The following is a 14707-nucleotide window of genomic DNA, read 5'->3' on the forward strand; positions in this document are numbered from 1 at the left end:
GTTGGAAAATTACCCAAGACAGGCTTTGTTTGTGACTGATCTAGTAGAAGGGGGGGGATGTAGAAGGGGGTGAAGGACGGACAGAAGGAAAGCTAGAAAAGGAAGAGGTAAAAGTGTAAAGAGCCGATGTATTTCCAGAGGGAGGGTATGGCAAGGCGAATGTGCATATATATATATATATATATATATATATATATATATATATATAGATCTGGCTATTTATTGCTCCAACCCCAACTCCAACTACAAGTAAAGTAGCCATCAGCCAGCAGATATTTCCTCTCACCAACATGTCAACATGAGCCCCAGGATACTCGTGTAAGCTAAGCGAACTAGCCCCCTTTTGATAACAAACAGAAATATTTCTCCGAGTCTGACACTCCAGGAAAGATGTGGAGATAAAAATCTGATCTAGTAGAAAGTACAGAAGGTGAACCTGATTCAGTCCACAAAGTCGACAAAGCCCTTCAACCCATCAATCAGAGATGCATCGAAATCGTTGACCCAGTCCGGGACCACTGATGCATTGGATATTTTCGCTGGCGTTACATGTGTGACCCGGCGGTGTTTGGTCTCCGGCGATGAATAAGCGGAAAGAGGTCTCTTCGCCCTGTTGATCCCAGAGCTCGAGCTTGAAACTCGGTGCTGCTGCTTGTCTGCTGACGGGGAGGCAGGGTTTGATATGATATCAACGTCATTCTCAAACGCGGCGAAATCAAACACGTCGTTATAGAAGCTCGAAGCGACTTTTGGCGTCGAAGGCTTGACGGATATGGGTTCAGGGAGGCTGAGGGGTGCAATGCCGGTGGCATCGCGTGGTAAATCGCGATAGGAAGTTGGCTGGTTGGGTGTTGTGCCGAGATTGCGGGATGCAGCTGAGATGAGGTCGCGGGGTGTGGTTGGGACTTCTGTGAAGGGGTCATCGTCGGAGCCAATTTCGAAGAATTCCTTCTCATCAAGGTCACGGAGGAGAGCAGATGGTGACGGGAACTCGTTGTCTATATCATCCTCACCCTGGACACTGTCTGAGGGTTTGGATGTCGAAGCCTGGCCATTGTTCAGGAACGGAAGATTCGGCGAGATCCCATCGGCATAGGAGAACTTGGGTTTTTGCGTCAAGCGTTGACTGGCTTTGTCTGGCTGGATGCTGGTGTGGAGTTCATGGAGTCTGCGGTAATCGCGTGGAGCCATCTTTGAATAGGAGACAGGGGATAGGACGTCGGCGAGGTTGATAATCTCCACGTCCTCGAGGTCTGAATCATCATGATTGCTGCTAAGCTTGAGCGTGGGCTGGAACAGATGTCAGATAGAGATACAACGCGCGATGAATTTGCCAACCTGAGACTTCTGCAAAGCTCGAGGCTTGGCAGAACCAGCTCCTGAGCTTGTCTTCTGCGACCTCTGTTAGTAGAATTCTTGATGTATGCGGTGGATGCAATGGATATACCTTCTTCTCGGGCTTCCCGCCTCCAGTAGTAGCTGTTTCACTTGTCTAGCGGGGATTAAGCCCATCTTCAAAACCCAACAACGGTGGAAGGTATTCATACCTTACTTGCAGAGGCCTCCTCGCCAATACCTGCCAGAGAAACCTACCCCAAGTCAGCTACTCAATGATCACAACAACAGATTCATAATCACAAACCTTTCTCTTTGCCTTACGAGGCTTGTCCAGTCCTTCACGGCAGCACAAATGCTTGCAAGATTTCCCATTCTTCAACAACTTGCCGTCCCGACAGATATGATTGCAAGTCCACTTGCCATTTGCCATCTGGAACGGTTCGTGAAACTCAGGTTCTTTCGTCACCTTATTCTTCTTAGTCTTCTCCGCCGCCGCCGCTTTGGAGAGCATCTCAGCCTCCTCGATATCGATGAAATCATCTGAGCCGTACCCGTCATTCTTTTCCCTATCGGCCTGCGTCTGCGTTTCTACATGCGGAGGCGAAGTATCAACACCGGTGACAGCCGCTAGCATGTCATCATCCTCAACATCGTCATTGCCGAACTCATCCGCATCCTTGAGAAGTGCTTCCTTGAGAGGTGCTCTCTCGTGGCTAGGCTGCGTCTCCTTGCTGGCCCTTTCGGGAGCAGAAGCTGGTGGAAATTCTGAAGATGGGATCTCATGCTTCAGAATGAAAGACTTCACAGTACCGACAATCTCGTCGCAAGCGATCCAGCACTTGATATTAACATCGGGTGAGAGCAGATCCACAAAGAACTTGAGATTGAAGTCTTTCTCCAGCTTGGAAACGTTACCACGCCAGAAATGGAACATCTTGCCATCAGTCGTCTCAGCCATGAATGTCAGGGATGGTTTTCTACCTTGCCAAACTGGGATTTGAGCATTGCTATACCACATACGAGCCTTGACATGAACTCTAGGAGCCTTGTTCTGCTTGACGAGCACCCTTCCCACGAGCTCTGCGGCAACTCTCAGTCGAGGGAAGCCCGCAATCGAGTCTCGCGTCTTCTTGCCAAAGGGAGGATTCTTTGAAATGATACGTTCGATCGATCCGGTATCTAGATTTCCCAACTCCTCGACGCTGTGTATGTTGTTGCTGACGAGTTTCCGCGTGGCAACAGGGCCAATCTGCGGAATCTGTCTCAACTGTAGATTGGAGTACTCCCAGAATTCTGCGGATAGACTTCGTGCCAGATCAAGAGCGTGACGAGTCGATATAGAATCTTCGTCATGTGCTTTGCAGTCAATAACGCAGCGTACGAGGCGCTGAATGCGTTCGAAGATAATGCTCTTATCAGTCCCAAATTGCCTTTTGACGGCGATGAACTCTTTATCCGTAGGGTAGTCAATACCGCCAAGCTGAACCTGGATGAGCAATGAAACCTTGTGTGGTGTAGATGTGATGGTTTCCTTGATAGGGAATTTAATAAAAGGGGACTTGTTAAAATCTCGGAGGATGGGTCGTTCGGCTGGCTTCATGCGGAGGTCTTTAAACTCCGCCGCTTGACAGAGAATATGGAGCTGATGATGTTAGCATCTCTCTCAAGTCAAAAGCAGCGGAGCGTATTCTTACAATCTGCTCCGTCTTAGCATGTAGTGGGATACTCAGAAGAAGCTTCATCGTTTCGAACTGAACCATGTATCGAGACATAGCCGCGCCATACTCGGTGCAGCTTATCCGGTCATTAGCGGTTACTAGCTGATGTTCTTGGAGAAGCTTGATGTCTCTCTCACAAACTTGCTCCAGTCTACTATCAGCGTCTCCCCCGGGAGTGACGCCGTCAATCTTGTAGTAGTTTGGATTTTGGCGCATGCGAACGCTGAGGAAGGTACCGCAAAGCCACTTCTTCGCATCGTATGTATTTTTGATAGTGCCGAGACTGATCTCGGAGTTCAGATGCTCGATGAGGTTCAGATGAAGTGTGCTTTCGAGAACGTCTTGACCCGACATCATCTTTTTATATCGATCTACCTTGTCGGATCGGGTCATGATGACTGCCACTGCACTGTCATCGAATTGAGGACGACCAGCCCGTCCAAGCATCTGCATGACTTCCAAGTCAGAATACTCGGTAAGGCGGCCATCTTGGAAGCCAACTGTTCCTTTCAGAACCACGAGGTGGCAAGGAAGGTTGACTCCGACAGCCAGTGTCGACGTACAGCAAATGATATTGACGTCCCCTCGTAAGAATGCATTCTCAACCGCAGCACGATCCTGAGGATCCAGACCGGCATGGTGGTAGGCAACACCACAGCTCACCAATTCCCTTAGTTCTCTGCTGCTGACAGGCACTGTCTGCGATGGTTGTGACCAAGCGCGATCCGAAAACTTCTGTCTAGTCCACCATTCCGCCATCATGGTGGCAGTACCCTCACAGGACTTTCTCGTAAAGCAGAAGACCATGATTGGCTTTTTTTGACTGTACTGCTTGATCAAATTCGGCAGCTTCCCATCCAAGACTTTTTCGAATGCAAAATCGTTGAAGTTGCCATCAAAACCGTGGACGTGCTTCTGAAGCTTGACAGGTCTGAACTCTTCGCCAAAAGTCTCTCGGTGGGCCGGAATCTGGTGATTCGTATGGTCTCTACCAAGCCAGGCAGCGATATCCTCCGAATTAGGCACTGTGGCACTCAGTGCTACAAATCGTACGCTCGCACCGATGGTCTTCATGCGAGAAACAACCGCTTCTAGTGTCGCGCCTCTGGTATCCTTCAGGATGTGGACCTCGTCTATGAGGAAGAGCTTCACCATCTGAACGAGCTTCTGATGATCGCTCCACTTGCGAGTGATGCTGTCCCACTTCTCTGGTGTCGTCACGATGATTGTTGCATTTCGAACTCGAGCCATCTCGGCCTGGCTAGTATCGCCAGTCAACTCGGCACATGGAAGATTAAGATGACTGAATTTCTTCGACCAATCACGCATACGCTCAGAGCACAGTGACTTTGTAGGAGCTTGGTAGACGATCTTGAACTGGCCTGTACTGTAGCCTTCGACAACCCTACAGATGGCCAATTCGAGGAGAGCAGTTTTACCACTGCCTGTTGGAGCCGAAACCACCACGTTGTCATTGGTCTTGTAGATTGGAGCGAAACACTTCGACTGGGCAGCATTGAACAGCTCGTAAGGGAATACTTGACGAAATCGATCAGGAAGTTCCTGTGGGGAGACAAGCTGAATGCCATGGGCGATAGGCGGTGCATGGCTAAGTGCAAGTGGCCGAGGGGTGTACTTTGTGGTTGGGTAGAGAGTTCGTTGTTGAGGCGTCTGGGGATAATTATAATTTTCAGCATCTATCATGTCCGCATCCATGATTTTTTCTATCTGAGGGTACCGGGGCTTGGGAGCACTGCGGTTCGAAGCTCTACGGAGACTGATTCTGGCCGTTGGGCTTGAACCCTGACCAACAAGGGGAGACGAACTTCGCGAGCCTTGAGCTACCGCTGGACTGTGAACAAAGCCACCTGAACATATCAGAGGACGCCTAATAGGAGCCAGAGAAGGACTTACTCAGATTGAAAGGAGGAGTAGCCTGTTTTCGCTGCCGCTGCAGTTGGTTTAGTCTGTTGCTGCTGTGCAATCCCTGGTAGAAGTCGGGCTGCCCAAAATTGTGCTGCCTCTGTCCCATTGATGGCTGCATCAGCATGTCATGATCCAGTTCACCGTTCGAATCCATCGACATCGAACTGTCAAGGTCCAACTGTCCCTGGCTGAATGGCATGTCCTGGTGTATGTTCTGTTCAATCTGTTGTCTCAAGGGCATTCGCTGCTGTGTCAACATGGCATTGACGAGCGGACTAATTGGATCCCCAGACAGCACATTTTTCTGTCTGGACAGAGCCTGGTTGAGCGCTACACCGTTCCGCAGATTCTGGGCGAATCTAAAGTGGTTGTCGGCGTTACTGAGAGTTCTAAGCTCGGGTGCAGGTTGGGGCCCAGGCTGGCTGTGCATGCTTCGAGGAGGGAAAGTGAGTCTTGTCCGGTTTGTGCTAGGTGCTGCCATCGACTGGCTTGTATGTCCCAGATCCAGACCTGTCAGGAACGCAAGTTAGATTGCTGATCCCGAGAAGAAGGGCAGAGCAGACACGTACCGAAGCTATTGCTGGCTGCTGCCATCGACTGGCTCGCATGTCCCAGATCCAGACCTACTAGCAACATGTTAGCCTCTCGCCCACTGTCTTCTACTCTCCCAGCCTGCACACTGACCGAACTTGTTCCCGAATCCCACAGGTTCTTGCGTTGGCTGCTGCTGCTGCTGTGGCTGCTGCTTCAATCCAGGACCAGGCCCAAACCTCCATTCAGGAGGGTCGCGCTCACCAGGTCCCTGGTGGAGACCGGGTGAACATCCCTGCGGGAGGTCGTAGGATGCTGCATTGTGAACGATACGCTGAATGTGACGGTGTGCTGATTGTCTGTCCATCATGTGCTAAGAAAGAGATGTAGTCGAGTCGTAGAGCTCTTTAGAGAGAGTCGGCGCGGGACGATAGGTAACCGAGATAGACGGACAATTAAGAAACAGACAGGATAGGAAAGAAATAGAAAACATTCGTCGGGTATACGTCTCGCGGCCTCCACAGAAGACGTCTAGAGATGTGCGGCGTGAACCATAGGTGCAGACCAAATCTCCGAATGAAGTTTAAGTGATGTGGAAGAAGTTATGTTATGAAGCCAGGGAAGTTCAGGCGGACAGGTGCGGCAGAATTCCGGGCATTCTAACCACGCTCCTGCCTGCCCGGGATGGAAGGCACAGGTTCTAATACCCAAGCATAGGTACAGCACAACATAGCGACAAGCTCGCTAACTTAAAATGGATATGGTCTTCCAGATCCGAGCTTGTCTGATTGTGCCATCCCAAAGTGATAGGCGAGGCTGGCTTCGGGGCACTGCAAGAGCCAATGCTATGATTTTCTCAGGTCAAGACAGTAAGAAACATAGAACAAGACAAAATTATATTGAAATGCGGTGGGGATATGCCACTTTCCTGTTTACCCACGTGATGCCATCAAGTTTTGCCCCTCAATTCAGAACCACCAGCCGGCAGCCTCGCTATCCCAAGCTCCCGGCATGAAAACCCAAGTTTACACTCCCACCAGGCGCCCAAACCATGCATAATATGAACACCGTCTTCCCCGGATTGTTCCCACCGGCCGTTTCCCCCCCTTTTCCCTGTTGCCTGAACACAATCTTTCTCGAACAAGCCCATAGATTCTACAACATTCCTTTCTTCACAAGCTGTGTCGTGATCAATCATCGCGCTTTATCTTTCCTCGTGAGGAGCCAACCCGCGAGTGGTGTCTCAATGGCGAGCTGGGCCGCGAAGAAGAGAGCCCGGCCTGCTTGAGGCTATCTAGGGGGTCGGCTTTTGGCAACAACATGTTCTCCTCGAGTTTGGGGGTGTAGCCGTGGTCGACTGTCGTCTTCTCGTAGCTTGCGATGTTGATGGGGGGTGGTCTGACCCTCTTTCGGTCGGGACCGCTGTATAGGTATGTTGCAAATATCACAATTGCGGTACCGAACACAAACTAGTATCCGTCAGTAAGTTTGATATGTCTTGGGGTCGAGGAGACTTGCGTTGAGGGTAACCTGGAACTCGAAAAATAAGACGCTGAACAAAAAGCTGAGGATGATGCTGATGGACGTAGCAAAGTTCTTGGCAATGTTGTCCGCGTAGTTGATGCACAAGGCCACCAGCATACCACCTATCGCTTGGAAGGTGATTGCCGTCCACACCACCGCGTTATAGCCATCGAAGAAGCCTTTCTGTGCAATCTCCTCTCCGTCCATGAAGATGACCCCAACGAGTAGAGCCGGGAATAGCGAGTAGAAGGACAGCTGAATATTGCGGGTCCAGACGCTGGCATGCTGCGTTCCTTGCTTCAGCACTTTCTCAAAGTATACACCCGTCAAGCCAGATATCACCGCCGCGACCAGAACCGCAGTAAGGCCTAGCGAGTAGTTCATAGCCGGCTTAGTGAGGCCCATATCCTCTTGGATGCCCTCGTATGTTGCGGACCGCTTCGTAAGTCCCTCTGAGAGCCCCTCCATACCCCGTCTCGTCAACTCCCTCGCCACCTCCCCAGCCCCGTTCGTTAATTGTCCCAGTTCATGGAAGGATCTTGGGAAGAAGAGCCGCGAGGATGAGTCCGTGATGGGCGCATAGGCATTAGAATCGCTATTCGGCATCTGCACAATAGCCACTCCAAAGGTCAACAGCACCAGCGAGGTCCATTTCTTCGAGGAGAGCGAGCGTCCGAGCATCGTGACACTGAATAGAGCCGTCGTAAGAATCTGCATTCCCGTCAGCTGGGTTCCGCATAGCCTAGAGAAAGCCCATACCTTCAACTGATACAGAATCTGAAAATGCACCGCGTCCAAGTTGCTGACCGCGACGTATTGTAGCGAGTTCTGTAGCGTGTACAGCACCGCGGGAATCGCCAACTTCCACCCATCCCCCGAGAAGACCGAATTATACAACTGTTCGAAAAGCACCGTCGCGGGCGTGGAGGGAGGCAGCGTCTGCGAGATGTCGTACATGGCTATCGTCAAGGATACAGCCAGCTTGATGACCTCATTGAGGAACACGGCTGTGGATGTGAAGTATCGGTGGCCGCCTACCGAGGGCATGATCCTCGAGTAATGCATAATCTGCAGAGCCTGTCAGTCATGATTGCCTACATGCAGGATGCGAGCAAGCTGAAGGGGGTGCATACTAGTATTAACGCGGAATTTTGCACTGTGAGCTGCGCCCATTAGCATGATGCCGACCATTGTCACGGCTCGCACCTCGACATACAGTAATGAGCGAGACGTGCTTCATCGGCACGCCCATGAAGCTCGCCTTGCTCGGCGCATCGTAGGCCATAATATCGGCGCCCCCAGGCGGTCCACCCTAGCTTCCGCTCTCTCTGTCTCCTCGTCCTTCTCGGTGCCTGTCCTCGATATCTCTCGTTCCCAGCAACAAGAAAGAATGGATTTATATGTCGTAGATCGGCCGCTCTTCTATCTCTCGCGTATCTTGTCCTGTCGTATGGTATGGTATGGTATGGTATCGTGTCGTGTCGTATCGTATCGTATCGTATCGTATCGTATCGTATCGTATCGTATCTTATTCTATCGTATCGTATCGAAACGTATCTTTATTGTATGGCGTGTATTCGTCGGAAAAGGGCTCGTCGCTGGAAAAACAGCCCTACGTGTGGGGTTTTGGGGTCTAGCTACTAAGTACCTACTAGCTGTCGACGATTTCAAAAGCGGGTCGCGATCGTGCCGACCAATCGCTTGTGCAGAAAGGAGAGCCCTACGCCAGCTTTAGGTTCTGAAGGAAGCCACAGCACGACCAGTTGTTTAAATCAACTCGCGCACATACGGTACGGTACGGTAGTTGTAGTACAACCACCAGTGTGAAGAAACCAAAAAAAAAAAAAAAAAATACGGTTCTGGGAGGTGTCCAATTACGATCCGTAAACAGCGACAGGAACACCAGACTCAGCCTAAATTCTCAAGCATGCTGTAAACTCTAATACTAACTACCTAGGTACCTCCAAGAGACGGGTGGCTTAGTCGGAAAAAGAATGAACAGCGACAGCCCGGTCTGACGCGGTCCAGTGGTGCTGTCCTCTGTACGTGGCCCAATGATATCGCCGTCGGCTGGACCGACCGCAGCAGGCTGCAAGCCATCGAGACTCAAAGCCCCGGTGGTGCGGGCATGCGTTAGCTGGGAGGACAGACCTCCTCGAGGCTACGTACTATTGGTGTGAATCTGGGGAAGTCGTCGGGGGCCAGTCAGCTGCTGCTTGTGTTGTTGATATATCAAGCGAGGATGGCAGCATGAGGAATGGGGACTTCACAGAATATTTCATGTCACATAAGTACGTATCTATGGGTACAATGATTAGTAGACAGCTTGAAGAGGATTGGGACAATTTACAGGTGTATGGATAAATCAGAGACTCTATCTGCAGATGGCTACTACCTACCATAGTTCACGTCACGCAGGCGAAGATCTCGGAATCCTGAGTCTCGGAGCAGCGTGGAGATGATGGCACCCCTCTCCATCTATTTGCAGTATGCCACATGTATGTACATTACATAGATCAGAATGCGTTCCATCATATCGTTCCATAACGCGCGCTGATCAGATACGTGTCCGCTGCCCATAAACGCGCAACATCTGTAAAGGGAAGAAATTTTCGGGGTATAAATCGTGCCCTCCGTAAACATTGAAAATTATAACAAAGGAAACAGGGCATTAGCTCTATACAGCAGAACAGGATGCGTGCTCCCCAATCCAGACTTGCTCGCAACGTGGAACATTACATTACATTCACGTAAGTCAACTCGGGCTCTCCATCGTCGACCAGGGGGTTGTCCTGGCTAGCGATCCTCCCTTCGTCGACGAACCGGACACCGGTGCTCCGCTTCTCTTTCCCGGTCGATGCGAGTCCCGAAGATCGGTCCGGCTTGAATCCGCGAGACGCACCCACGGCGCTGAGTCTCGCGGCAGGAAGCGACAGGGGGTATCTTGCCTCCTGCCGCTGAGAGGGCGCAGCCGAGGAATCCGCGCGAGCTTTATCCCGCCGGGAAGGCACCCAGCTTTGTCTGGGCGTCGAGTCGTCATCTGAGGCGAAGCTCAAAACCTCGTCGAGGTCAGGGGAAGCTTCACGCTGGTCGGCATGTTGGAGCCTGGGCAAGGGGGTATCGAGATATAAAAGGATCGCTTGTTGTTTGGGGGATGGTTGGCGGTTAGTGTTGACAGAGCCTCGTGCTGAGAGGTGCGAGGCGTGGGTTTCGACTACTTGAGGGGGGTTTGTGATGGATTCGTGCTCTTCGATGATCTCTTCGCGCATGCGGGACCGTTTCTGGCGAAGGGCCTCGAGGAGCGCTTCCTCTTGCTCGGTCACGGCCATGAAGCGGCTGGTCATGGAGCCAGGTGACGAGGGTGGACTTACTGAGTTCTGTAAGGACTGTGTAGAGGTGGTTGAAAGAGTCTTGGGAAATTGAGAAGATCGCCCTGATCTGATCGATGAAGACATGTCGGGAGATTTTGTAGTAGGAAGTCTGGTGGACTGATGGCTAGAGGGAGAGGGTGTGCCTTGCGAAGGTGGAGGCGAAGGTCCGGGCTGGCGGTTAGTAGAGCGCTCGCCCACCGCCAGACATGGAGCCTCGTGCGGTCTGACCATTCGCTGGCCATGTGGTCCAGCTGTTGGGCCACCTGGTTGCTGCTGCATGAAGGATAGCTTGCTGTCCCTGGGTAGCGGAAACGCGTCCATGAGTAAATCTTTCTTCGATTTGCCTCTCGATGACAGTCCAGTGGGCAATTCATCGTCCGATTCATCCTCGGTGTCTGACGATAGCGACAGAAAGGCGCTCTCCTCTAGTAAGTCATGGGAAACTATACTGCCCGCAGTATTCATTGACGTCCTCGTATTGCGACTAGATATACTAGCAGCACTGGTAGAGTCCCAGGGTGAGGGTACTAAAATGGATGAGGTCAAGTTTTGGGGATGGAAATTCGAAGATGCCAGATCCGGTGCGGTAATGGAACGGACCTTGCTCCTGGGAAATAGCTCCCATTCTGGCGCGTTCAAGCTTGGCTCGGCATGTTTCGTCGAATCTGAAATGGAAGTAGCCATTGAACTGGCATAATCCACGCCGTTCTTGGGGCGGTCTCTCGTGTTGAGACGATCCACGACTCTAGATTCCGGTATCTGATCCATGTAAAGAGACGGTGCAGGCGAATTGTCATAATGATCGTAAGAATGGGCATGTGCTTCGTTGGTCTGATACGACGACTTCTCTGAACGAATGCTGAAGTTCCGGGACTGCATCGATTCCCTGGATTGCGACTTATTCAGCTTACGACGTGCCACTTCTGGAAAGAAGGTCGCTATTCGCGGGCCGTCTGCGGAACTCGAAGACAGATTAGGCGACACGTATCCGGAGTCGGGTGGCTTTTCTCCGGCTTTCCGTGATTTGGTGAACAGCGTGGACAGGTGGAGCTTCTTCTTTCTTTCTGGAACTTCGCTCGCGTCGAAGCAGGGCATCTCATTTGGCTGTTTGATGGCCACTCGAAATTGATCATCGAGCTGGTCAAGGGAAACTTCATCCAACAATGGACTCCTCTGGGCAGCTAAAGGGTATTCTTTCCTCAACGCCATGTCCCGAGCAGAAGAAGCCGAGGTTTGCTGAGATATCGACAACGGAATCTTCCGTCGATCGTAGCCGGACCTCAAAGTAGAAGACGAGTCCTTATTCGTCAAAGGTCGGCTCCGATCCGAGGTGGCTGTGATCCCATCCTCCAGGTGCTGCGTTCTGAGTAAAACAGATGAAGCTTTCTGGTTGAGCACATGGTTCCTCGCCAAAGCCTCCGGCTCGTGGCGCCATGGCTCCTGCTCACGAATGCTTCCTCCCGACGAGTCCGAAATCGATATGGTCATGCCACCCGCGGTCGAGCCTGGGAGCCTCCGTGGGTGGATCTCCTCTGGGATTTGCGATGTACCGGTAGTGGAATCGGAGGTAGTACCCAATATCTTCTGTGCCTTCGAGAGACTACCCCCTACCGGTGGAGGCGGAACTAGAGCTGGCGTTGCATCTTTGCGCTTCCTACCCGGGATTGGAAAGGTGAATTTGCTGCTTCGTCCCATCTTCTCGCCGGTTGGGCAGCTGCACAGCCCGTACTCCTCCTCTTTCCTCCACCGTCCCAAGAAGAGTTCGAATAGTTGAAGTCTGGTGGGCCTGTGCTCCGAGACTCGAACTTGTCGCCGCAGATTCGGGACCCGTCAGAGAGACATTGTAGGTAGAGATTGACACGGGGGTGTTGCTCAGCCCGATCGGAGCAGATCTTTTGCAGTGGAGATCGACAGAAAAAGAGCGTAGGTAGGTAGGTAGATGGGTAGGTAGGTAGGTAGGTAGGGAGGTAGGTAGGTACAATAGATCGTCTAGCTGCTGGTCTTCGGTGTGGGTAAGTTCAAGGCTCGTGGTCGAATTGGCCCCTTTCCGAGACAAAACCTGGCCGGGCAGTGGCAGCGGCGCATTCAAGGGTCGGTGGGCGGGTGGGAGAGAGGTTGTTCTTGTAGTAGTGGTAGTGGTAGTAGTAGTAATAGTAGTAGTAGTAGTAGTAGTAGTCGTAGTAGTAGTAGTAGTAGTAGTAGTAGTAGTAGTAGTAGTAGTAGCAGTAGTAAGTAGTAGCAGCAGTCGTAGCAGTAAGTAGTACGGTCTTGTCAATGTAGTAGTAGTATTGTAGGGGTACGGGAAAGTAGGGTGGAGAGGAAGAGGTCGAGCGAGTCCGAAAGTCGGCCAGAGACCCGCGGAGTCCTAAGAGGAGTTTGTTGCTGTGCGCGATGCTCCGTACGGACTCTCCGCACCCCACGCTCGGACAGCGGCCAAGCCCAAACGAATCTTTTCGTCTGGACTCTGGAGTAAGTACAAGGATCATAATAAAGTATATCCATCGTGTACGGGGTAAAGTACGGAGTGGTACATAGAGTACTCTGTATACGAGACGGTGAACTTAAGAAAGCCCGGCCAGAGACGACGGAGGGAGGAGGAGGGAGGAGGGAGGAGGGAGGAGGGAGGAAGAAAGGAAGAGAGGAAGAAGAAAAAGAAGAGGAAGAAATAGAAGAAGAAGTCGAAGCACCGGATCTCATGTAGACTAAGGCAGCTACGGTACTCGTAGCGTACAGCACTTTGCCCAGCGTACAGTGTGACGGGGTGACGGGGAGACAGGGAGACAGGGAGACAGGGAGACAGGGTGACAGGGTGACGACGGTGTGCATACAGAATATTGTACAAGTATTCCGTATGAAATCGTCTTTTACCCGTCGATACCGAAACGGCCGAAATCAAATCCCGCAGGGATAGGAAGAGTCGATAACGCCGTGCAAATGCAGATGCAGATGCAGATGCAGATGCAAATGCAAATGCAAATGCAAATGCAAGGGAGGCAAGGTACGGTAGTTCTAGACTGGTACTTTACCGCCACGGAAGTACTGTACTTGGTAATAGGTATGCGCTCGCTGCAGAAGAGATGCAGCCTTGTGGTTCATTTCGCGCTTCTCGTTTTCAAATCCCCGAGCATACGGAGTTAGGTAGGGAGTGGAGAAGCACTCAACGAGAATAATCGCAAGTCCACCACATCCATCACCGGCACGCTTTAGGCATCCTGGATCGGCATCTGGGCGGGAGACCAGCAGTCGATCATTCTTTGGAAGTATCAGATAGTATTCGAGTAGTACTACCGGTACGTACTACGTACTGTATGTACCTACTTGACCCTAGGTGAACTCTCTACGTGACCAACAGTGGTGGTTGGGTATTAGCATTGACCTCCAAACAAGAGGGAATCGCTGGAAAGAAGAGGGATCCCGCTCCGAGTTACTTAACTCAACATGCGTAAGCAACTCCTGACTTGGGCCCACTTTTACTTAACTGCGCTGGCTCTTACTGTAGTTTTCAAAAAAGGGTTTTCGCAAGGTCTCAATTGACTTGGTCAGTTACTAGTATCTTGACCGAATTCGGTGTAGGAGGCCTTAGCTGGCACTGAGGGGGGTGGGGGGATGGAGGCTGGGAAGTGGAGGATATATTTTCCTTGCAAGGACTCCGCACGGCGAATGCAGCGCCGACGATGGTAATCACAATATGGAACAGAGTCGTATAGCACCAGCTCGCAAGCGATTGATGGCTACCGACGTAGTACTACGTAGTATGTCCAGCAAAATGATGATCTTTTTGTTACTAAAAGTCCGAATATAAAAGTATGCAAGTGCACGATCACCCAGGTGGTAGCAAAGTGGTACGACACACACCTCTCCGTTCAAGTCAGGGGAGGGTCAAGGCGTGGAATTGGCTTCAAGCCAAGGGCCGACTAGGCCAGAGAGAGTATCCACATCTCGAAATAACTCATGCTTATACTCCGTAGAGACGCATCGCGAGAGGTCAGTGAGACCGTTATCTTCTGAAGCCGTCCACCTTACGAACCTCTTGGCTGTGGGGTTGACGTTTGACCCTCCTAATGAACTACGAATGTTGTCCCAATGGTAGATTCAGCTTCGTACCAGAGGAAGCGCAGATTCAGATAAACCCTACCTATATTTAGGAGAACTCGGTGACTTCATTCGGCAGCGAAATCCTTCTAATATCGTTTACTAGTCAGGAAATCTCTGGCCACCGTTTGAAGTATTGTGCTTAAGGATCCGATCCATTCCGATCCACTCCGATCTATGATTACAAGTACATGTGTGCCTATGCGT

At 51.3% G+C, this 14707-nt stretch overlaps 3 protein-coding genes across 5 annotated transcripts; all 3 read right to left on the minus strand.

The window, feature by feature from the left end:
* Positions 1 to 441: 441 nt before the first annotated feature.
* L3040_003967 (uncharacterized protein) lies at positions 442 to 5880 on the minus strand (the record flags this gene model as incomplete). Its single annotated transcript, XM_066156612.1, has 9 exons — positions 442 to 1290; positions 1339 to 1392; positions 1448 to 1492; positions 1548 to 1589; positions 1643 to 2980; positions 3033 to 4924; positions 4971 to 5492; positions 5552 to 5608; positions 5667 to 5880. The coding sequence occupies 9 exons, from the start codon at positions 5878 to 5880 to the stop codon at positions 442 to 444; spliced, it is 5013 nt and encodes a 1670-aa protein (XP_066012188.1).
* Positions 5881 to 6703: 823 nt separating this feature from the next.
* L3040_003968 (uncharacterized protein) lies at positions 6704 to 8322 on the minus strand (the record flags this gene model as incomplete). The annotated part of the gene is made up of 5 exons (XM_066156613.1): positions 6704 to 6982; positions 7032 to 7748; positions 7797 to 8105; positions 8171 to 8200; positions 8254 to 8322. The coding sequence occupies 5 exons, from the start codon at positions 8320 to 8322 to the stop codon at positions 6704 to 6706; spliced, it is 1404 nt and encodes a 467-aa protein (XP_066012189.1).
* Positions 8323 to 9772: 1450 nt separating this feature from the next.
* Positions 9773 to 12103, minus strand: L3040_003969 (uncharacterized protein; the record flags this gene model as incomplete). Of its 3 annotated transcripts, none has more annotated exons than XM_007294850.2 (1): positions 9773 to 12103. In XM_007294850.2, one exon carries the CDS (start codon positions 12101 to 12103, stop codon positions 9773 to 9775), a length of 2331 nt encoding a protein of 776 aa, XP_007294912.2. The 3 variants fall into 3 exon arrangements, with proteins under 3 accessions (XP_007294912.2, XP_066012191.1, XP_066012190.1); XM_066156615.1 differs by having other exon boundaries at positions 9773 to 10873; XM_066156614.1 differs by having other exon boundaries at positions 9773 to 10381.
* Positions 12104 to 14707: the final 2604 nt, after the last annotated feature.

This window comes from Drepanopeziza brunnea, assembly GCF_022702325.1.
Source record: "Drepanopeziza brunnea f. sp. 'multigermtubi' strain 214-2 chromosome Unknown ctg5, whole genome shotgun sequence".
NCBI lineage: Eukaryota > Fungi > Ascomycota > Leotiomycetes > Helotiales > Drepanopezizaceae > Drepanopeziza > Drepanopeziza brunnea.